Genomic DNA, 24,588 nt, shown 5'->3' with positions numbered 1-24,588 from the left:
TACAATACCAATACATCTTTGTACAAGATTCTTGACAAAACTGTATTTCACTAAATATTTAGCATTATGTACCTGTACCTGTAACCTTGTTTAACAGATTCTGATTTTGTTCAAACATTTACTGTTAACATGTACAATTATTGCTGCATTTGCAGGTCAACGTTAATGTGAATTGCTCAGGTGGTTTAAGCACCATAAAAAATGCTACAAAATCTGAGCTTGCTTCTGGCTATTCCTACAATGGTGTAATCAGCCCTGATACATTCAGTCCTGATACCATATACATCGTCTCCCTGGAAGCAATAAATCAAGGTGGTAAGGGATATGCTAGAGTGATCAATGTGACCACCAAAGAAGAAGGTAAGATTTTCATACTCATATAGAATCAAACTTATTTGTACTGACAGTTTTTACAGAGAAGCACAAATTAGATATATTGAATTGGATTTATCTATCCATCTCTTTCCACATATAAACTACACACACACACATGTATGTATATATATATATATATATATATATAATGTATGCATCAGAGATCCTTAAAACCTTGTATCTACCAGATATCGGTCATAGGAATTCTTAAATGTCATTATACAAACTTGTCTTAAATTATATATCTGTTTAAGTGCCAAATAAATAGCATAACAATGCAAAATCTTAAGTTAACATGGCCCAGTTTTCATGTTGAATCTTCAACAAAGACATTGCCGACTAAGCTTATTTCAAAATGGTGGCTGAGTGTAATGCACAGTTTCTTTGTTGGACAATCAATAGTCATATCATCAACTAAGATTTCGTGGCCAGTATGTTTTCAATTTTTTTTAAAACCATATAAAGACAAGGACAAGACAAAAGAGGAGTCAAACTGATCTCCAGCATTTTAAAAAAAATAATTTGACTAAATGATTGCCCCTGGGTTTGTATTGATAGACATTAGACTAACCCATACACTATGTGGTCGATGTTAAGGTGTGTCAGCTATACCTAAATTAAGGAAAAAGATACTAGCTACAACAACTAACTTTTATTGCCATCCAGCAAGATCTGTTTGGAGAAAATCTAATAAAACTTCACAATCTGACTTTACCGGGATTGCATGTTAATAAAGTGTTAAATATTTTCAAGCAAATAAGGTTGTTCTCAGTTTTTAATTAAATTTCTAAAACAGTATAGTTTTCTCTAACACAAAATGATGTTTATAAATAATAATATTTTGAGAGGAAATTAGTTAATTATGGAAAGATAATACAAACACTAAAGCAATAATAAATCCAGAGCCAGTTCGGACACGTTTTCCAGTACATTCAGTTATAAGGTATATTAACGTTTTCTCTTTTGTCACAACATATTGACCACTTAATTTTCATAGAAAAATATCAGGCAAGAGCCATTAAAATTTCCTGATCTCTGTTTCTCATGCCAATATTTGTATCCATATATATATATATATATATATATATATATATATATATATATATATATATATATATATATATATATATATATATATATATATATATATATATATATATATATATATATATATATATATATATATATATATATATGTATGTATGTATATATATATATATATATATATATATATATATATATATATATATATATATATATATATATATATATATATATATATATATATATATATATATATATATATATATATATATATATTTGTGAAATTTAAGATAAAAATAATCAAAGGAGATGATGCAACTTGTGACAGTAAAGAAAACAAAAATGTACCTGATTATTAAATATGCCAGGAAATGAGTCATATTTGGTTCAAGATTTTATGCTGCTTTGCTATTAGTATTTTTTATATATTACTTGCTGGTTTCCCAATAACAGTATTGTATTACACCCCTCTGTTTAAATGCTATTTAGTAATGACAAAGTAGATTTAATACCTTGGAAATGCATAGCATGTAACTGACAGGTAATTCCAGCAAAGTTGGTTGGTGATGTTTTATTTGATCAGGTTCCCAAATAAGTCTTCAAAGATTATTATGAAAGTTAGATGTTGTAGCTAGTATGGTGATTCTTAATTGAGGTCAAGGTATTTTATTATAAATGTGTAATATACTGACACATAATGACACAGTATAGTTAAAATGGTATGTGGTGCAAGGGATTGATGTCATATTTATAGTGCAGACCCCCTAGAAATGATTCTTTTATAGGGATTTTGATCAAATTTGGACCTAAGCTTCACACCTCTTTTTTCTCTTTCTTTGTGGCTATGGAGTGTTTTGACAATTGGATAAACACAGTGAGCAAATTTAGTTGGCAGCACCTATTGACTGTTTGACATAGAAACAATATATAAACTAGACTGCCAGATCTTGTCACTTTTGAATTAAATTTGGTCAGCTACATCTCTGTTAATTGTCTGGGAAAGAAACAGTCTGTAAACTGGATCTAGTGACCATTGGAGTTTACTTCATTATTTTGTATTTGGACAGCCAAATGGATAAACAATGCAATAAAATTTGATATGATATTTTAGATAGCCTATGCAAAATGCCTCCTATTCTCAGAGTATATGCTGGACAAAACCTTTGATTTGCTTAACATATCTAGCAATTAACAGTGACTTCAGAATCTCTGATACATATATAAAGCACTGATAAGAGCTTAAGACAGGTCACTTGCGACCATTCAGTGCAACCACTGGATGGAGTTATAACCCCGGATTTTCAAACAAACCCATTTTGTTTCTTTTTTGAGGTTTCCATCAAATTTTGATACGCGTGAACAGCTGTGATAAGATTGATCATCAAGATTATACTTTATCTCTTTGATTAGGTGCTTCGTTTGCCATTTGCAATACTGTTGTTTAAGGAATGTTGGATTAATTCAACAAAATTATGAGATGCACATTAATATTGATTAGGTCTTGATTAAGCCTGATTTCCAGCATTCTTTGTCTGTGGTAAGAATACTTATGGTCCCAGATTGCTCAACCAACCAAATATTGATTTACCTCAGCATAACTTTGTCATGGATTATTGGATTTAAGCAAATTTGATATGCATCATTATATTAATGAAACCTTAAGTGCACTTTATTTCATACATTCCATGACAGTATTAACCAGTGTTATGGTCCCTGAAATCAAGACTCCTGATTTCAGCCATTGGGTATATCAGCTTTGATGAAATGGACTTTATTGTAAGTAATGAGCTGGACCTTTGTAATACCCCTGTTGTTATCATCTCTAATAAGTTTTGAGATTCTGATTACCCAACAGTCCTTCTCCCATTTTTATGTTTATACGCTGGAAAAAAATAGTTTTCAACAGAGTAGGCAATAAAACAACAAATAAACGACGATGTTTCATTAATAATAACACAATCATTATGGTAACTTTTAATAGAACCAAATTCAGAGTTTTGTTTCTATTCTGATCCGCCATGAATGTGGAAGTAGCATAATAATGTGGCCTATTCTGGGAAGTGCATTCATGCACTCAAAAAGACAGTGTATAAAGTGGTATGTTGATGAAGAACATGGTCATATCAAAGTCAACATAATTCTTGTGAATCAGTCTACTAGAGCTCAAACAAATTGTCAACTGGTGTCATACATTCATTGCGTTAGGAGCAGTTGTAGTCAGTCCCACATACTATTATCACCCAATCCCAGTTATCTTGCACAACAAGTTAACTCCAATACATTTCCACATTTGGTCTTTTGTTGACGTTTTGAAGTCATTACGCAGCTATGGAATTACCAAGATACTAAAAATATTGTACTATCTTTTTCTTTGCTTTCTTAAGTCAGTAATGCAGATGTTAGTGTGCGAGTTAACATGACTTTGGAACAGAACAACTCAAATTACAGTAGTTGAGGATACTGTTGTTGCAAGGCTGTCCTATCTGCAGCAGAAATAAGGCCTTATAAGAGGGGTGGCTTTTATAGAGGAGGATAACAAATATATGAGTAATAACATAAAATATGAAACATTGAATTTTTTATATTTAATAATTTCATTTAAAAATCAGAGGAATACTATTGATCCAGTGTGATAGAATTTATATCAGTGTTGATTAAATTATTTATGAATAATCATCAGTCATTGTGCAAAAGCATGGCACACAATTGTCTGGTTATGACAATCACTTTTGGTCTATTATTTTTTCCTACTGGAGTTGAATGAATAATAATGATTTTTACTTCAATCTTTCTAACTTGAGATTTCTCAGTAGTGAGCAAAGGAATCTCCATATTTTTATTTAGTCAAATGACTTTCAAATTTCCCTCTAAACTGAGAACATCTGATGACATTACACATTTTTTGCCACAACATATTCCTTCATTGTACATTTGTAGTAATTACATGAGATGTGCAGTGTTTATGACGGAAGGGAGCTGTACAGTAAAACTTGCTATTCATTGTTTTAGTGTGCATTAGAATAAAGGCATAGTTTTCAGGAATTTCACTTTTCTGCAACATGCTTCTTTTTTAAATGACTTGACTGTTAGGACTCTTTACCCATGAAATTGAATGGTCTACTCTCAAAGCTGATTGAGGCAGGAAACTAGTAATTCGGTACCTTGCTTTGATAGAGGTTGCATTATGCTGTTTATAAAAGCTCCAATGCCATTTCACACTTGCTGCAAGATAAATTTTATTTATTATATATATATATATATATATATATATATATATATATATATATATATATATATATATATATATATACCAATATATGAATTTTAGGTAAAAGAGTTATATATCAAGTTTGAATATGAGTTTCTTGTGACTTAGCAGAATCTCACAATGTCAAATTTGGACTTTTGATTGTAAAAAGTCAGTCTGGTCAGATATGTCCAACATGTAAGACAAATTTTGGAGGCCTACAATAAGCATTTCCATATTCAGTTAAATTGTCAGTGTGTTTGTCCGATTTTGATTATGAACAAATAACTTGCCAGATATATTTTTTAGATAATATACACATTTAAACCAAAAGGTCAAGTAGTCTTTTAATGTCGGTCTTCAGTAATGAGGCAATGCTTATGGTCAAATTGAGTTTGAAGATCAGGCCTGAAAATAGCATCTACATTAATCTCCAGTGTCATTTAATTAGGTTTAGATGATTGACTTAACATTGTTTCCAGTGCTGCCGGGGGTGGGGGTGGGGGACAACGTTTGAATCAACAATGGCCGGCTAAAGTCCTCAAGACTAGATCTGTCTTGCTGTTGATCTGTAATGACCTTTGGCACAACCTAGAGAAATCTGCATTATGAATGAATTTCTTCATAAACAGAGGGTAAGCCAATGTCCTTCTGGATAAAGTAGGCATGTTCCTTATCATGTTGGAGGTACTAAGAGCCAAGACCATATTGTCAACTCCTCTATTTTCTATCTCTTCTGGGGATCTTAATATCTGCATTTGACCTGATTCCCTTAGGCAGATTGCACTCGTGCCTCCAGGATGTCTTAGCTTAGCAAACTGGAATCTGTACAGGGGATCTCTGACAGCACTGACTGTGGTTGGATCAAGCATCTACAAGATTGTTTTGTGAACTGATTCATACACAACCAAGTGATAGGTTTTAAGAATATTAATGTCCTGAATGGATAGAGTAAGACCTTTCTGTTTTCCTCACCAACATGTGTTTGCCACAACCTTTTTACATTTAGAGTATTTTAGTAAATGGGTGGAAATATTGCAATCCAAAATAATTTGTCTCCCATATAACAGTAATAAAAGTACTTTCAAGCAGGGCCGACAAGAGCAGAGCAGACAAGGATATATCCTCGAACAACACTTTTTATTTTAAGGAAAGAAAATGTTTTAAAGCATGAACTAGGACAGTCCCATGTGTTTCAAGTGTTTCTATAGCCCTGCTGTCAAGATAAAGTCTTGAATTATCATGCAGAGAGAAAATATGCACATAATTTTAGATTAGAAAATTGTGAACCTATTTTAATCTGACTACTTTGAAAGTGTCTTTAAGCATATCTGCATCTTGCATTTGCTAAAATAATTTTTTACTTTTAGACATGTACGTAGCAGAAACAACGTGCAGACATAAAACAATCAGTAATTACAGGAATTTAGGATTTGTCTGTCACAAGTATAGAAGGAACTGAGATGTTGAGGCAAATCAACAACACAAATTTCTTTGTCTGGCGTTTTTTAATGAATAAATATAAATTCTCCTGCTCAAACGCCCATCTTAAGAGCTTTTCACACATAGAATAATTTTCACATATTAGTTCATTCTCTTGGTCATTACCATACTCGTCTTCTTATGCGTTCAGTCCATTCACTCGATCCAGAAGTCTATCGATTATAGAATGATATTGTGTTGTTCAGTTTACATTAAAGATTCATACTCAAAATTACTTTTCCCACAATTGTGTTTCTTGATCTGACTCCATACAAATAGACATAGACAACATACATAGTCATTATTTTTAAAAGTCATAACTGCATTACATAATAAGAAATATTAGTTTATTGCAGCTATTTTACAAACACTAAATAATAATGTAGCAATTATCCCAGCAATCAGTGATATAGTACTGATGATCATAAGTGTTTTTGTGTTTTGTTTAGTCTTTGTTTTCAAGAATATTTATATTATTTTAAGACTGTTAAAAACCTGTATGCATAATGGCTAGCCAGTACACACTTCTTATATTCCTGCCCCCCTCCCCCATGTTTATAATCTGTGATTAAATATTGAATGCAGAAATGTCAATTTACATGAATCTGATGTACAATTTTTCAAATATTTTGGTTAAAAATGGGTTGGCCATCAACATCATTAATGTACCATTTACACGAATGTCTGTTTTTAAATAAACAAGAACTTGGGCAGACAATGTACAATATAATCTGCACACCGTAAAATCTACCCATGAAAACAAGCCAACATTTAGGGAATCACTTGCTACAGTGAAATATACAATGTTTAGAGCAGAGATCAACAAGCATTGTGAAAAAGCGTTATGAAAAGCTATGACCTAAGAATCTAGGTCTGCAGCCAATTAAGGTAGCAGCAACAACTTATTTATTTCTGTTAACAGATGGTGAAATTACACAGTAAGCTCAAAGGCAAGACCGTTAATAGTGATTTAAAACTGTTAACATCTCATTTGTTCATAAATTGTTGGGGAGAGAATTTTCTAAGTTTTTCTGCTGACTACCTGAAAGATCAAAGCCCATACCTTGATATTCTTTTGCTTAAGAGCTCATAAGGGCTATCTTTCCACCCGGATAATTACAATTTGAATTACATATTTAGCAAAGTGGGACAGAGCAAAATATATAATTGGTCTTTCCTCATTGAAGATTTGCATCCTTCACCTGTTCACTTGTCAACATCAAGAACTGTTCTGTTGGACTTCAGTTTTAAGCTAATGCCTCAGCTGAGGAATTTTAAGTTCACTATTAAATTTAAATATCGCAAGGCAATAATGAATCTTACATCTGAAAATAGGCTTTTCATGTACCAATTATGAATTTATGCTTGACTCCTTTGCTATCATTGATCCAGTTGCAAATGAGTATGATAAACTGGTGACTAGTGCTACGACAAATGAACTGTCATTGTTCTTATTGTTCATTTAGTCAGTTTATTTTCTTCACCAAAGTTTATTTTGAATAATACATTAAAATCAGGACTATTCTTTTTTTGCCTGTTCAGCTCCACGGAAACCAAATAATGTAAACTTTACAAAGATGGGAGCCACTAACGCCACTTTACAGTGGAAGATCGATGGACCCCGTCCAGGGAAGACAAATTACACTATAATAATAACTGGCGACAGCCCAGCTGAGAACAAGACACATACATTTTCTGGTAAGATTTGTATCACTGCATAACACTACTTCTTGTCAAGAATGAGACCAAATATTCTCCCTATAACAATTTTAAGTTGTTACATTATTAACACATATAAATGTTTGTTCAGCATCCTTTTGACTTCAACATCTCATAAGTTAGAATCAGAAGAGCAAATGTGACTGAAACCAAAAATACTGACCATGACCTTAACCTTGCAGACTGGACCTATAATGGTAAATGACACTCCTTTTAGTGATGATATATAGCTACACCAAATATCATTTCTTATCTGAATTCACTATAAACAATGGATTAGAAAGGTGATAAGAAAACAACATAAAACACCAAGACATATACATTCACAATTAGACCCCAAATGTGGTACACAAGAAACCTGTTAATCTTCAGACTTAAATGGCATCTGATTCTTATAGGTAACTTAGACTTGGTTTTATTCATTTTGCTGAGAATTAAATACACAGTGGTTTGTGAGTATCTATAGAACACTGTATGTGTGACACATTTTATTCTAAGTAATATTATACAAACAAATTATATTATTATGTATTTCCACAGGGTTTTTAAACACATCATTTGACATATCTGACCTTCAGGAATATTGGAACTATACTTTGACCGTGACTGCCAGTACCAAAGAAGGAATTAATCAATCAGATCCTGTTGCATTCAAAACAAACGTGGCAGGTAAATATTAATATTGGTATACTATAGCTTTGCTAATTTGTGAGTGTGTGTGTGTGAGTTTGATTTTTTAACATAGTTGTACCAATATTTCATTCATATCTCTAGGATGTCTGCAGTGGGACAGTTTATAGTGATGTCTAGCACTGAGGCATCCTGTAGCAGACATGTAACATCAAGTCCCACCCAGCCACATTATCCTGACACCAGGCCGACCAGTACTAGTACTAACCTCTTAATGATGAGCACCAAACAAGGCAGCTACCTAATCATTTATTAAAATATGTTTGGTATGTCTCAACCAGGGTTCTAATCCACAACCTCCTGCATCCAAGTTGGATGTTCTAACAACTAGGCCACCAGAACGGTCCTTTGTTAACGTACTTCATTCCGTCATCATTTAATATTCTAACATTTCTTGTATGTCACAGAAAGCTGGATCTGTTACCATTTTTGTTGACCTTATTATACGCCGCCCTCCACTGTATGTCCACTAATCTATTCATTCATGTGTGCAGCATATTTTGCTTTCTTAACTAGTCCTGCATTTTATGTTTGATTGCCATGAAACCTTTCTAAAATTATTGACACTACTCAAAGGAGAGCATTTTATCAAATCACAAGGTCCCCACGATAATTTTAAGAATCGTCTCTCTTTTTATTTGCAGCTTAGTGCATTGTATTTTAGAATGTTCTGAATGTATTTTAATTCTCGTGTTTTTTAAGTGGATTGCAATGAAAGTTGGGAAAGGTCATTATCATCAACTTATGAACCAGTCACCTTGTTCCACAGTCATGTACAGTGAGTGTGGTGTATGACATAATCATATGAACACAGCTAGTCTTGGGCTTTTTGATCAATTGCTATGAAATGTGGTACAGATGGACATGAACTAAAAATATGCTTTTTTGTTGGAGTTGCTGTCCTTTTGGGATTTAACTAGTCGTCATGTCTAACAAAATCCTATCGCACAGAATTTAAAAGATCACCATGAAATTTATCAATTTTATGAACATTACCTGAAGATGTGCATATCAACAAATCACTGTGTATTGGTGAATTTTTTTTATAGAGGTAGTGTCTATTTTTTGACTGGATATCCTTGGCATATGTCCGTCTATGGGAAACGATAGTGTAGCTCCAGAGTAAGCTTTTGTTTCTCCTTCTTTATAGCTCTTTTGTCAGCTTTCTTTATGTTTCTGTCTCCCTCGGCTTTTTAAACGCCCTGTCTGACAGCTAGGCGCCAGGAGAAACGGCTGTTAGCACAGTTGTTGACATTGAAGTTGACAATCTTCATGCGCCTTCTGCTAAGCCAGCAAAGGCGCCTCTCGATGAGAATGTAGACAATGCTGTTCATGCTGGCACATTCTAGATCCTCTGTGTTGGGTACTTTGTCCTGCCACTGGATGTGCAGAATGCATCGCAGACATCTCAGGTGAAAACTCTTGAGTTTCCTCTCGTATATCGCATAGGTGGTCTATGTTTTGTTGCTGTAGAAGAGTGAGTTGAGCAATCATGCCTGGTAGACATGCAGTTATGTCTTCTCGGTGAGGTTGGGGTTGTTCCGACCCTCTGGTTAAGTCTAACCATCACTGCTGCTGCCTTGGCAATCCTGTCGTTTGCCTCATAATCAATGGAGAGTGAGCTGTAGATGATGGATTTGAGGTATGTGAAGTTCTCAACAACTTCCTAGTTGTACCCATCGATGGTGATGGAGAGAGGGGAGTCTGTGTCCTGCACCATGACGTTCGTTTTCTTCAAACTTATGGTCAGTCCCAATTCCTTACAGGCATGGGAGAGGCGGCACACCATCTTCCACGTGTGATGTCAAGGCTGCAACATCGGCAAAGAACAGTTCATGGATGAGTACCTCTGTGACAGGAGATGTTGAACAGCTTGCCGTCAGCCTTGGTATGGATGTACAACCCCTCGCAGCATCCTTGAAGGCGTACTGGAGAAGAAGATGGCGAAGAGCATCAGTGCAGGGACACATACTTATTTGACTCCGCTGATGACTGGGAAGGCCTCTGGTGTTGCACCATTGAAGAATACTGTGCTGTGCATGTTTCTCGTGGAACGACGTAACGACAGAAAGCGGTTGTGGGAGGCAGCTGATCTTCTGCTGAAGTCTAAAGAGTCCACTCGGATTGACCAGGACTATGAAGACAATGTAAAGGGACGTCTGCTGCTCGCAACACTGCTACTGCAGCTGTCATAGTGAGAAGATCATGTCTACAGTTGACCTGCTGGCTCGAAAGCCACACTGAGATGCTGGGTTGACGCGAAAGGCTAGGATCTGCAAGCACACCAAGGCAACACGGACAACAGACTTTCCGACGTTGCTGAGGAGGGAGATGCCCCGGTAGTTGCTGCAGTCGCTATGGTCTCCTCTGTTCCTGTACAAAGTGATGATGTTTGCATCACGCATATCCTTTTTGGTATGTCCCTGTTCTCAGAGGAGTCAGATGAGTATGTGTAGGGGCTGTAACAGTGCTGGTTTCACGCTCTTGAGGACTTCAGGCGGAATGCCGTTACTTTCAGGAGCCTTCCCAAAGGCAAGACAATCGATGGCTTTTCCAAATTCTTCCAGGGTGGGTGGTGTGTCTAGTTCCTCCATGACAGGCAGGTCTGGGATGGCATCCATGCAGTGTCAGTGACGATGTTTTGGTTTGCTTACAGCTTGAAATAGTAGTCAATCCATCGCTAAAGTTTTTCCCCTGGTCTGTGATGACTTCGCCCGTCTTGGACTTTTCGGGGGCGGTTTTGGAGGTTGAAAGCCTGTCGCCTTCTTGATACCCTCATACATTCCTCTTGCATCCCCGGTGTTGGCAGCTGTCTGTATACTGGTGCAAAGGTTCAACCAGTAGGTGTAGGCACAGCGGCGGCCGGTCTTCTGTGCGTTGTTTCTGGAAGTCCTGAGGGCTTCTAGTGTTCTGGGGCTAGGTGTAGCCTTGTATGCCAGGTGGACTTTCCTCTTTGCCTCAGTCATGGCTCCATCTCCTCCCAGTTGTCCTCGTGCCAATCAGCATTTTCCCCGTAAGCAGAGATGGCTGAATTGTACACAGAGTCACGGAGGTGGGACCACTTGGAGTCGATGGTGTCATCGGGTGTCACTTTGGTGGGAGCTTCATGCAGTTTGCTGATGAACTGCTGTGTTTTCTCTGGTTTGCTTGCAAGGCAGGTGTTGATGTGTGGGCGACCCTTCTTCTTTGCGTGGTGCAGCTTCTTGGGTATTATTAGCACCTTGCTGGCCACAAGGGAATGGTGTGTGTCACAGTCGGCACTGTGGTACCTGCGGGTGAGGAAGACACTGGCCAGTTCTGCATGCCTGGTGACAAGGTCTAGCTGGTGCCAGTGGCGTGAACGTGGGTGTCTCCATAACACCTGGTGGATCTCTTTACATTTGAAGAAAGTTTTGGTCACACATAGGCCATGGGAGCAGCACATCTCCAGTAGTTGCTGACCATTCTCGTTGGTCTTGCCCATTCCGTAAATGCCGCAACAATCTCTCACGGTCAGCTCCCACTCTAGCTTTGAAGTCTCCTAGTAAGTAGCGGCCTTCATTGTTGGGAATACTGGATTTTCACTGATCCAGAGCATCATAGAACTTGTCGTTCTCCTCGTGGGTGGAGCAGAGAGTTGGGAGTGAACAATGAAGATGTTGACCGGGTCCAAGCCTAAGGATGTTGACAGCCGGAGGGCAAGGATTCTCTCAGTACCTGATGACGTAGGTTCAGTGAAGGCAACTAGTGTGTTCTTTACAGCAAAGCCTACACCATGCTGCCTAAGTTCATCCGAGGGCTTCCCTCGCCAACAAAAGGTGTACTTCCTTCGCGGATGGTGCTGCTGTCAGTCAACCAGGACTCCTTGTGGCAGGCAATGTCTATGTTCAGTCGGGAGAGTTCTCTGTCAATGACAGCAGTCGTCCCTGAATGGTGGACCTGCTGTAGGTCAGCAGTCAATCCAGGACACGTGGTCCTGATGTTCCAGGTTGCAAAACAGAGAGCTGGAGTCTTCTTATCTCTTCTTTGAGTCTTTCCTGGTGCAGAGTGTGTGGCCCACTTTATCAAGATGATTATCTAAGCTCCACGAACACAGCGAAGCAGGCAGGCCATGGTGGGCAGCACCTTGCTGACTGGGGTCTGCTCCGCTTGAGGCAGGTAGTATCTGTCCAGTGAGACATGGTGATCTCTCCCACCGTCAGAAGTAACCTCTGGTGCCAATCTCTACGCTTTGACTTAGAACCAGTACAATGCTACTTCACGTGTAGTGCCGACACCGTACGCTGACCGTGGAGTTTCCTCTCCAATGGAGCTATGCAGCGGGGGCGGGGTGGTATGGAGAACCAGCTATTGCCCATACAGCTGATTCCACCTCTCTACGCAGTGGTGGACCTAAGTTAATGATGAATGCCCATACATCTTGGCATCAACGGTGTCACTGGAGTTGCCGCCATGACGTTGAAGTCAATGTCTGACCGCCTTAGGCACTCCGTCACCGGATGTTCTGTCGGGGTTTACTCCCTTAGCCTTTCCCATGAGTGGGTATAGCTGCCAGGCAGCAGATGTTTGGAATCGGAGTTTTTCTCCGCCTAGATGAGCTACCGTCTAAGGTTTACAAGTCTCATCTACCCGAAGAGACTGGTTGTAAGGCGCTAGTGGCCCGCCTTCAACCTTTATCCTGTTTGTGGAAAACAGGGTCTGCCGTACTTCAGGGCTAAGCCGCTCACGAAGGCCAGAAGCTGGATTGTAGTTCACAGAGGTGATCAGAGACGCAAGCCGTATGGGGTATTTCTGGAGGAGTGGGATGCTTGTCTCCCACTCCCACCCTAGCAATGTAAACCTTGGACCACTACTGGATGTAGTGTATATCAAAATCACGTAAATGGAAGTAATCTCGTTGTTTTCAGTGGATTGCCATGAACTGTGTTTATGTTATGGCTATTATTTCTTTTTATTAGCATTTAATCTGATTAAACAAATTATGGGACCTATTTGAATTTTTTAAGTGTTTTATTATAAAGAAACAACTAATTATGCCTGCCAGTCTTAGGAAACAAAACTGATGTAATTTTGTGTTCAAATTTATTATACTCATGATTATTTATGAATTTCCTAACACAGGGAATGAAACGAAATTGCGTATCCTTCATAACCCATAACTATCCTTCTCTACTTTTCATTGCCACACAACAGGTGACAGTAAATATATCATCAATAATCAGATTATATCTTTGGAGTCTTTAAAATATTTCAAATTAATAATTGCTTTCCATCATTGTAGCTTCTGGCATAGTAAGCAAACTCAGCGTAGCAGAAGGATCTGGAGGAGACAAGCATGCCACTGCAATAGTTTCATGGAGATTGCCAGGGATTCTAGAGAGGAATGGTCCTATAATGGGTTTCATCATTAAGCAAGAACAAATGGTTAATGGCACATTTTCTGAGGTACAATATTGTAATATTTTTTTACACTTTCAAAATTCACTATTGCATAGACAACTTAATTGTAACTTCATTTTTAAGCAAATGTATGTCATTCTGTTTAACATGTTCACTATATGTGTGTGTGTGTGTGTGTGTGTGTGTGTGTGTGTGTGTGTGATTTTTACTTTTAGTAAAGCTTTAATAATTTTTCAGTCATATTGCAATGATGTCTGCATTGTGGCCGTTTATAGTGATGTCTAACACTGGGGTATCATGATACAGATATATATCATGATGCCCCACCCAGGCACATTTATCCTGACACCAGGCCGATCAGTCCTAACACTAACCTCTTAAAGCTGAGTGTCAAATAGTGCACCTGTTAGTACCATTTTTGTAAGTCTTTGGTATGACTCAGCCAGGGATCAAACCCACAACCTCATGTATCTGATTTGGATGCTCTAACCACTAGGCCACTGGAGCAGTAACTATATGTCAGAAGGTTGTGCAATATTATCATGTTGCCTGTCTGTCTATCCATACATCCCTCTGTCCATCATCCATCTTTTTCCAGTTTGATTGCTGTGCAATAGCTTGAGCTGTGCAGGATCCAAAGTTATCAAACTTTGTGGATGACTTGAACTTGGGTTATGGAGGAATCATAATGATTTCATGCTAAGGATCTTGAACTTCAGGGTTCCATTTTCAAGGTTAAGTGAAAGAGGAAAATTAGTTTCTGAGCAATGATTAGAGCTCTTAAACATCAAAAACTTGGCTGATGACTTGTTCTGTACTTTGGATTAAGGAGAACCCTGTCAATATCTGGTTAAAAAAGTGAAAAGTCAAGGTCACTGACATGAAAGAGGAAATTTATTTCTGCAACATAACTTGAATTTTGCATCATCTATTGTTACCAAACATTGTGGATGGCATACAACTGGGGTTAGAATGAACACTATTGATTTTTGAAGCAAAGAGGTAAAAGATCTAATTCACTGTTACCAAAACAATATAAATGGTTTCCTCACAATACCATTAATTCTTCATCGCATGCTTCAGGCAAACTTTGTGGCTGGTATTTACTTCTGGAAAGAAATAAGACCAAGGCCACTGTGACTGAAAGATGAAAATGGTTTCTGCACAATATCATATGTTTTAGACTGCATTCACTGATATATGTCGATGGTATAGGTCACATTCTATTCCACATACCTTTACTTTCAATCATGCAAAATAACATGTGTATGCATGCAAAGTCCACAGAGTATATTCAATGAAAGTCACTAATATACCACCAAATTCATAGGGGATATAATACAGTGACCTATATTAATAACTGACAAAAACATATATTACAACTCTAATATGCAAACATGACTTTGTGATTGTTTATAAAGATCATGATCTGCATCAGAACTCATGTGGTACATAAAGTGGCCAATATTGTATTACATACACATGTTTTACATCAGGAATATATTATTGATTGTGGCTATAATGCAAGATCAGTGCAAAAATAAGATTATTGATCGCCTTGACTATGTTTCAGATATACATCAGTATGATTATTCCTTCCAAATCAAAACTAGGTCAAAATGGGTTAATTTTCAGGCTTGAGTAGTTGTACTGGTTTCCGAAACTGATGTGTTACACTCTCAATAGTTCACACAATGTAGTTGTGCATACGGCTCAAAGAGAGTACTTCATCTATTTCACAATTCGGTCATTGTAACCTAATTTTCATGCTTGAATGCATTTTGTATTATACTCATTCCAGCATGTATATTGGCAGCTACTCACGTATACTCCCATTGGTCAGGGGATTTGTATGTGCAAGTAAATGCATCATTTCTTCTATAATATGCACGACAGACTGTTCTTCAGTTTATTTAGTTATAAATTGGAAGAAATCAGAAAATGTCTGAAACAAGAAGTAGCATCAGTCTTGCCAGTTTGAGTAAAGGGAAACACTGATATACTTTCCTCGTAATGATTTTGTGCCTTGCCACATTGAGGTGCATTTGTCCATCTATCTTGTTATGGTAGTCTATTACAAATGACATATGTGCACAAAACTTTAAGGAGTGAAATCAAATTTGAGAATAAGGCTTTACATTCAGGGGACCAGGAATAAATTTTGATTTTAACCATTTAAAAAAATTAATAAAATTGTGGCCCCTGTTTGACTTAGAATTTGCTCTTGAATTGCTTATTATTGATGGATGTATCTGTGATGTAAATAGTTTTAATAAATATATCAAGATTTCAAATATAATATTCCTTCCATTGATTACATATCAGTTTGGAGACATTGCAATTTTTTCAGATAAGCAAGAGAAATGTAACAAGTGTTAATGATGAAAGTCACAAATACAATACAGATTTCCAAGTTCAACGTGAACATTTGTATAGATTTAATGTAAGTATATGTTTATGAATGATCTTTGTAGTTTTGCTATTATCTTAAGATATTTAAAAATATGTATCTTGTAATTAATGTAAGAAATTTGTATTGAACAAAGATGTCACCAATTGCATACTGCACATAAGATAGATAGGATACAATTGAATATGGTCTTTCTTTAAACATAAAGTTGTACATTCTCTATGTTTAAATCTGTGTTTGATTCATTCATTCAGTCTCTTGACTCTGCCATACAATACTGGCTTACATTGCTTTAACTTGTCAAGTGAGCTTATGGTATCACTCTGAATCCTTTATCCTTTACATGCCATGATGTATTAATATATAATATTTTAACATTTTCACCCAAACCACCAATTCTTTTCAATTTGTATAAATGGTGCCAGTCTGCCATCCAGTATGGCTATCAATATTGAAAATAATAAAAGCTTAAAATGACTTCCATAGGTGATGTCATACAATATCAACTTCTGTGATTTAAGATGAGAACAAAAAACAATGAAGCCAGTTTATATTCCAAAGAGAAATACAGTAATTGCACATTTACCTAAACAATGTAGTTTTCTTATGTTGGTTACATCAAGGCCTAATTTGCCTGCACTGTTTACCTTGACAGACTATCTTGAATCAGTAGAGCATTGATCACTGAATGGTCACAAAGAAGTATTAAATACCTTGAATAAATATGAGAAATTAAATAAGCATTAAGGTTAATTTCCAAGGCAATGTAAATGAATTGCCAATGTCCCTCAACAGTACATATACTATTTCACTGAATATCAAACCTCTAGCCAGTACTGGTTAGTTGAAATCATCACCAAAACCTATCAAGTTAATGATGCATTGCTCATATCATAGCAACCAAGAAATATCAAATACTGCAGATTAAGATGATGATTTGAACAAAGGACCATGTTTGTTGTCCAATGAAAAGTTCATAAATAGCAAATATTGATACAATAATGTATTGTTTAGTGTCATGATCCGTATCTATGTTATCTTTATTTGGTATTGTTCATGGCTTTCAAGCACTATAATAGAGTAGAAGAACAAGTTACTATATAGTCTCTCACATTTATTTTTAAATGAAGCATAGAACAAAAACTAAACAAAATGTGAAATAAAATTAGTTTATGAAAATAAGCTGTAGAAAAACAGGATTAGCAAGCATTTGTTATATCATAAAAAATCTTGCAACAATGAATTCAATATTTTACAAGGTCATAATACGTGTATAAGCAGTTTTTTGTCATGATCATCTTCACTGAGCATCATTATAAAACAGTGTTTTGGGGAAAGTTGTTTTATTATTTATTTTTTCTGCAATCAAATGTGCACACGATCCTAAGAACAGTAAACATAGATATTAAAAGCACTTGTTTCAGATTCCAAAATATGTCACTGTTCTATGCTCTTTCACACATTATTACATGGATAAAATTAGTGAGGTTAGAGCCCATCGAAATAAATACATACTGTTGATGTCAAAAGGTATGTTTATTTACATTCACTCTCCCTTCCTCCTTCCCTCCCTCTCGCTCTTTCTCCCTAAATGGTTGTGCTGAATAAAATACATGAAAGATTCCGTTTTTAAGATTTAATTAACTGCCAAAGTTAACATTAGAAGCGATTAGGTATACATGTTCTTTACCAATTCCAAGAAAATTATGAGGTTTTATGTGAAATTCAGTAGTTGATTCCTTCCCATGTAGCATGCTAAATTCAAGGTGCTTGATGATAATGAATAATTGTATGAGTGTTGTTACAAACGCAGGAGAGCATGCAATTAAAACAGTATGTGCAGGCACACTAAACAATATTCTACTTTCAACAAACTCTTCACTGAATTAACCTGAATTTGACAGAGAGCATCTAAGCATAAAGGTATTTCGTGTTTTCACAAATTATGCCAGTATGTCATCCCATTTAGCAGCTCTGACTAGATATAGAATATTTTGAAATACCTCGTCAAAATCTCCCTCAAATAAATTTGACAAAATTTACATTTGTTGTTGTTGCTGTTATAGGGTTTAAAGCCATTTTTCAGCACAAGATAGGCTATACATGGCGGCCAGTATTAATGGTGGAGGAAGAACCCGGGAAAACCCCAGAAAGACCCACTGACCCTTGAGAAGCTACTGGCAAGCTTTCTGACATATCCACATTGTCCGAGCCCGAGACTCAAACCCATGCAGACAGAGGTGAGATGGCAGTGATCCATGACGGAGAGCACTTTAGACCACTCGGCCAATTGGGGCCCCAAATTTACATTTGTATCTAATGCCTTTAAAAATGTATGCAAATGGAGCCACTCTTTCTTTGACTAAAACTAGCAAGCAATTAAATAAAATGACATGTTAAAACTGCTCAGAAACATTTGACCATGTTTGAAAAAAAAAATCCTAGCTTAAAGTCAGTTTAGTTTTTTTCATAAATTATACCTACCATCCAATATGATTGCCTCTGCTTAAATTCAAATATGTAAATCTTTCAGTAACTTTTTTTCAAAAGTGACTCAATTGAATTGAAGTGTTAAATAAAAACATCATAACATTGAGTCTGTAAGATGCATGGATGATATTGATCCATTTTCAGATGTAATGACCATTGCTAAAAACAACAATCTTCAAATGACTTCATAGTCAGAAAGCATTCCTGCATAAAATTATTTTAATTTATTTAAAATGTTGCAGATCCACAATTGTTTGAAGCCAGTATTACTAATATTAGATAAACCTTCAGATAACTCCTCGTTATAAACACTAAGCTAATTATTATTCATTTTTATGATAAACATTCTGGTATGAGGGACATTGAAATGTATGCACATAATAGTAATATGCCATCAAATCTGGCAACTGCTGCAAACAATAGAAAACCATTCAGATGACTTCTGTTCAAAACATTCTTGGTAGAATTTTACAAATTTGACAGATATCGTATTGGCATGAAGGACTGTCCATTTAATAAGCCTTTTTCAATCATCAAATATAGTGACGGCAATTTCAGAAATTTTTGTAAATGCCTTTTTCCCTAAGCTCTCTTTAAATAATAAGACATAATTTGATAGAAAGTATTCATGTGTGAGGCCTTGTCAGATGTGTAGAAATTATGCTGATGTAGCATCTAATTTGGCTGCTGATACTTAAAAATAGGAAACACTTCAAAAGAACATATTATTGTAACCAATTGTTACAATTCAAAGAAATTTGACAGCATCCTACTCAGCCAGGTTAAATTGGTTAAACCCTTAAATGTGACTGTTAATTAGAATCTCTTGTTTTTATCTTAAATGTCCATGTAAGCTCATGGTATGGCCCAGCATCCACTTCACATCTATATGTGAATTGTTGTGCATCTATGAACAATTGCTATTTTAATTGTTTTCTAAAAAATCACGGGACCAGTTTCAACCAATTTGGCACCATCTCAGCATCATAGCATACAGGACTTTAATTCTGATCTGCCATCAAACAATACCACCATTATTAAAAAAAGACAAACCTTAAAATTAAGTCCCCTTTAAACTTTTTGAATAGAACTGGACCAAGCTGGATAGAAAGTATCCTGACGTGAAGACTTTTCAGATTGTGCACAACAACGCTGATCCACCATCAAGTATGGCCACTTTTACCAATAAAAGAAAAGCATAAAATGGGTTCTACTCCAAAATCACGAAAAAATTGATAAAACTTGGCACAAAGTATCATGGCATGAAAACTTCTCAGTTTCATAAAAATGATATAGATTTGTTGTTAAATATGGCCACAATTAATGAAAATAAAAAAACCTTCACAGTACTTCATTTCAAAGACTGATGAATAAAATGTGACTAGACTTTGAAGAAAGCATACACTGCTCATACTTTAACAAATTAAGCTGACCATGAACTTGAATAAATTTGACTGAAATAAGCAACTGAATAATAATTCAACCAGGAATATACTTAATTAAGTTAGTAATTATAAGCAAAATTATATGCATATTTCATATGGATTATTTTGCAGTAAGAAGTGGTTGCAACATATTGTTAGCTTTATAATAAAATCATAATCAGCACAGTAATGTGATAATAGGTAGACTGTAAACTTAATGCCACATGCCTAATTTGATAATAGGTAGATTGTAGACTTGATGCTGCAAGCTTAATTTGATAATAGGTAGATTGTAGACTTAATGCCACATGCCTAATTTGATAATAGGTAGATTGTAGACTTGATGCTGCAAGCTTAATTTGATAATAGGTAGATTGTAGACTTAATGCTACATGCCTAATTTGATAATAGGTAGATTGTAGACTTGATGCTGCATGCCTAATGTGATAATAGGTAAATTGTAGACTTAATGCTATAGGCCTAATTTGATAATAGGTAGATTGTAGACTTAATGATACAGACCTAATTTGACAGTAGGTGGACTGTAGACTTAATGCTATATGCCTAATTTGATAATAGTTAGATTGTAGACTTAATTATATAGGCCTAATTTGATAATAGGTAGATTGTAGACTTAATGCTACATGCCTAGTGTGATATTATTTAGATTGTAGACTTAATGCTATGTGCCTTATTTGATAATAGGTAGATTGTAGACTTATAATGCTATATGCCTTGTAAGATCTGCCAAACTTTAGCACCAGCATGATACAGCTTTCCTAATAAATTTAATGTCTTGAATCTATGATCATAAACAAACAGAAAAAAGCAAAACTAACAAGTTCTGTTAAACTTAGCTAACAAACAATTTAAGTATCAAAGTTATAAATTAAAAATCTAAGATGAACTTACAGTATTAAGAAGTGAATAAAAGCTGACGATCATAATAAAGGTCTGTGAAAGTCCTACATGAATCAAATGCTAAAAACTGGAAATATACTGGCTTTCAAGAACCATGATATTGTCAAGATGGCATTGTCTAGATATCCTTTGATTATTTTATTACAGTTCCAGAATAATATCATGGTCCAAATAATGAGCACTTTCTATTTCCACTGAATAATCCAAGTTAATGTTTTTCCTCTTGAATAATATCTAAGTGCAATGCAAAACATCTCTGTAAATTTATGACAGGAACACAATAAATGTGAATGACTCCAAAATTGGAAAGAAACTGATTACTCAGTCTTCCCTTATATACACTGTCTATTCCAACTGCATTTTGCAATAGAATCCACATGACAGAATACAAAATTCATGTGATATAGCCCAACCAATGGAAAATTAGAGAATTATTCAAGAAATGTCTTAATCCTATCAGCTGCTGAGAAATTAAGCCAAAGGTGCCATTTAAGTCTTATTATTAAGATTATTATTAATAATTGTCAGCAGATACATATGCATCTATTTATAGATTCTCCTAATACTAAACTCTTAAGATGGTCAGGTCACATATTCAAAATTTAACTAAAGATATTCTGTACAATTTACAGCTGCCATAAATAAAAATTATAAAAAGTAGATAAAATCATGTTACAAACTAGAAGTTACAAAACATATTGATATATACATAAAATCTTAAAAATGCATTGATATTTGCAGGAAGAAACTTAATCTTTCTGGGGGATTTTTTTCCAGGTTTCTGCCTTTAATGGTTTTGATGGATATGTGAGCAGCATGAATTTTTCGGCATCACCTGGTGCAGTATCACTGTCTTTTCTTTAAGCTCTCATCTTACTCTAAATGAATATGACAAAGTATTACTTATGAAATAGAAGTTTTCTAGGTTAACACACAATATATCTTGTATCATAACTCTTCTATTGACAGCTAATGATCAAAGTATCTATGTTGATTATGAACATACATCACAAGTCAATTACATGTACTATGCTTCAACCTTTTCATGAAATATGCAACTGAACTGGTAACTTTTTTTAATTCAGATTTAACATTAGCATCACCAGCTCTAATCTATATCATAACCTCAGCCTAACATTGCCTCAAATTTGCCAATGCATATAATAAGTAATCAGGATTTATCTATCCACGAAATTTCAATCCAGACAAATGTAAAACTTATTTTATTTCAATATTCAACATAACCAGTATCTTCTTAAACAGTGCTAATAAACTTATTAGTTTTTATAATGATGTTCTAAATTATATATTCATGAATATTGTTTGGAAATTGTGACAAAAATTGAATTGAAACAAAGACAGGATCTGATTCATATTTGAAATAGCAGGAGTATTGTCATTGTATGGGTGTTTCGAACTTTTGCTGGTTATAAGCTCAGAACAGCTCATGGGTGTGTTGTTGCACACCATCTTAATTGTACCAATCCATCTGTCAGCACAAGTTACTGTACCTAAACTAGTTGGATGATTGTATAAAACTGTACACACACACACACACATGCATTCATCCTGAGGTCTAGTTGGTTTTAAATGAAATTGATGATGTTCAGAAATCCAACATGACACCAAAGTGGCCAACTTGAAAATCTGTTATCATTAACAGCATTTGGTTTCCACATCCAGTATTTCCACCATGCAGCCATCCTGGAAAGTTATATTGACTTTTGTTTCTTCTCATGAGAAGACTTCTCATGTTGTTTTGTTAGTCCTAAATGAAATTATTTTCATGATATCAGCCATGGTGGCCATATTTGATGGCTAAGCATCCATATGGCCACCACAGCAGCTTTCCCAATAACCTTTTTATTGTAACTCCACCAGAATGGGTGGTCTCCTTGTCATATCTTGTTAGTGCATAATGAATGTGGTGTCAATTTGGCTAACAATGTGGCCACCACTAGATAAAACTCATTACAACATTAGGTATCCCCCAGAAGACATTTTATAATTGGTACTAAATGAAAATTATACCAGTGAATCTGACATTCATTATTACCACTAGAGCAGCCAACTTGAAAATCATATTATTGCTGCTTAATGTCAATAGAAAGTTGCATCAACATGGGATTTCAATAGAACAAATAAAACCTATGGTATCTAGTTGGGTCTAAATGAACATTGAGATGATGTGACACTAAATATGGCTGACATGGCATCCATCATGAACATTTTCTTGTCATTACTCCTACTAAATATATATGATATCTTCTTAGTCCTAAATGTGAAAGGTGCCCCATAGGCATCCAATATAATGAAAACCTTGTCACTAATTTTTCTTAATGGATGGTCATATTGGCACATTGGTATCAAGTTTTCACCAAAAGTCTTGTAATGATGTCTAGTTTGTCGTAAATGAAAATGGTGCTGATCTGATGTCCAATATGAATGCTACAATCTATAATTAAAAAATCTTATCAAGTAAGAATATTTGAGCTCAGGTTTCAACATGCAGTAGTTAAAAAAACAAGAAATGGTCTTACATTGAATTAATGGTGACACCTTTTGGACTGTAGGGAATCATTTCTTTCAATTTTACATCTAATTTATAAAGCTTAAAGCCTCCACATTATATGTAGTACATTATGATATATTTTGGCATGTAATTCACCTTAATACGGATATAAGTATGTTGTTTGAATTAAGTTTTATCTGAGTTGTAAGCTTTGTATCTTGAAATTGGCTGGGTGGTTGTATTTCTTGTAATTGGCAGGATAGCTTTGCAATTTAATATGACTAAACTATGCAATAACTCTCTTGTTGTTCCATCCATACATCTATCACACAATCTCATTATCACAGATAGTCCCATAGATTTTGGCTGGCTACCATGACACTTTACATTATTATATACATCACCTGAAGATGTACATATAAGAAGATCACTTTGCACCTGTAATTTTTTAAAGAGTGACATATTGTCCTTTTAATCTTTACTCTTGTATGCAAGTATATTATCCAATCATATTAGTTTAAATAATGTCTGTTTTTATTTGATTATCATGAAACTTGGTAAATATTATAATGGTCATCACATGAAGATGCATGTATCAACAAATCACTGTGCCCAACAAATCAATATTTAGCTCACCTGGCACAAGGCCAAAGGAGTAAATGGTATGGTCCTTAATCTCTTGTGGATCATTCATATTTCTTAATCTATCAAACATGTCAAAACTTGATTTTTTTTCTTCTATTCATTTCAAAACCCACCTTTTTGTTTTTGTACAAAATGATGTTAAACTGCCACTAAATATGACCACAATTACTAAAAATAAAAAAAACCATTAAATAGCTTCATCAGAAATACTAAATATATAATTTTCAAAAAATGCATGATTTATAGAATG

General features: G+C 35.2%; 1 protein-coding gene across 1 annotated transcript in view; it reads left to right on the top strand.

The window, feature by feature from the left end:
- LOC149786439 (receptor-type tyrosine-protein phosphatase H-like) overlaps positions 1–24,588 on the top strand; it is a 121,056-nt gene that overhangs the window by 54,104 nt on the left and 42,364 nt on the right. Inside the window, exons 7-12 of the mRNA XM_089976885.1 lie at positions 156–360; positions 7,691–7,846; positions 8,408–8,536; positions 13,818–13,981; positions 16,287–16,379; positions 21,959–22,019. Coding sequence (XP_089833011.1) covers positions 156–360; positions 7,691–7,846; positions 8,408–8,536; positions 13,818–13,981; positions 16,287–16,379; positions 21,959–22,019 — 808 coding nt within the window. The remainder of the gene's footprint in view (positions 1–155; positions 361–7,690; positions 7,847–8,407; positions 8,537–13,817; positions 13,982–16,286; positions 16,380–21,958; positions 22,020–24,588) is intronic.

The sequence above is a fragment of the Sinohyriopsis cumingii genome, chromosome 12 (assembly GCF_028554795.1).
Source record: "Sinohyriopsis cumingii isolate HCF-2022 chromosome 12, ASM2855479v2, whole genome shotgun sequence".
In the NCBI taxonomy this organism is placed as follows: Eukaryota; Metazoa; Mollusca; class Bivalvia; order Unionida; family Unionidae; genus Sinohyriopsis; species Sinohyriopsis cumingii.
Note: the sequence above shows the minus strand (reverse complement) of the source record. Positions and strands in the feature narration are given on the sequence as shown.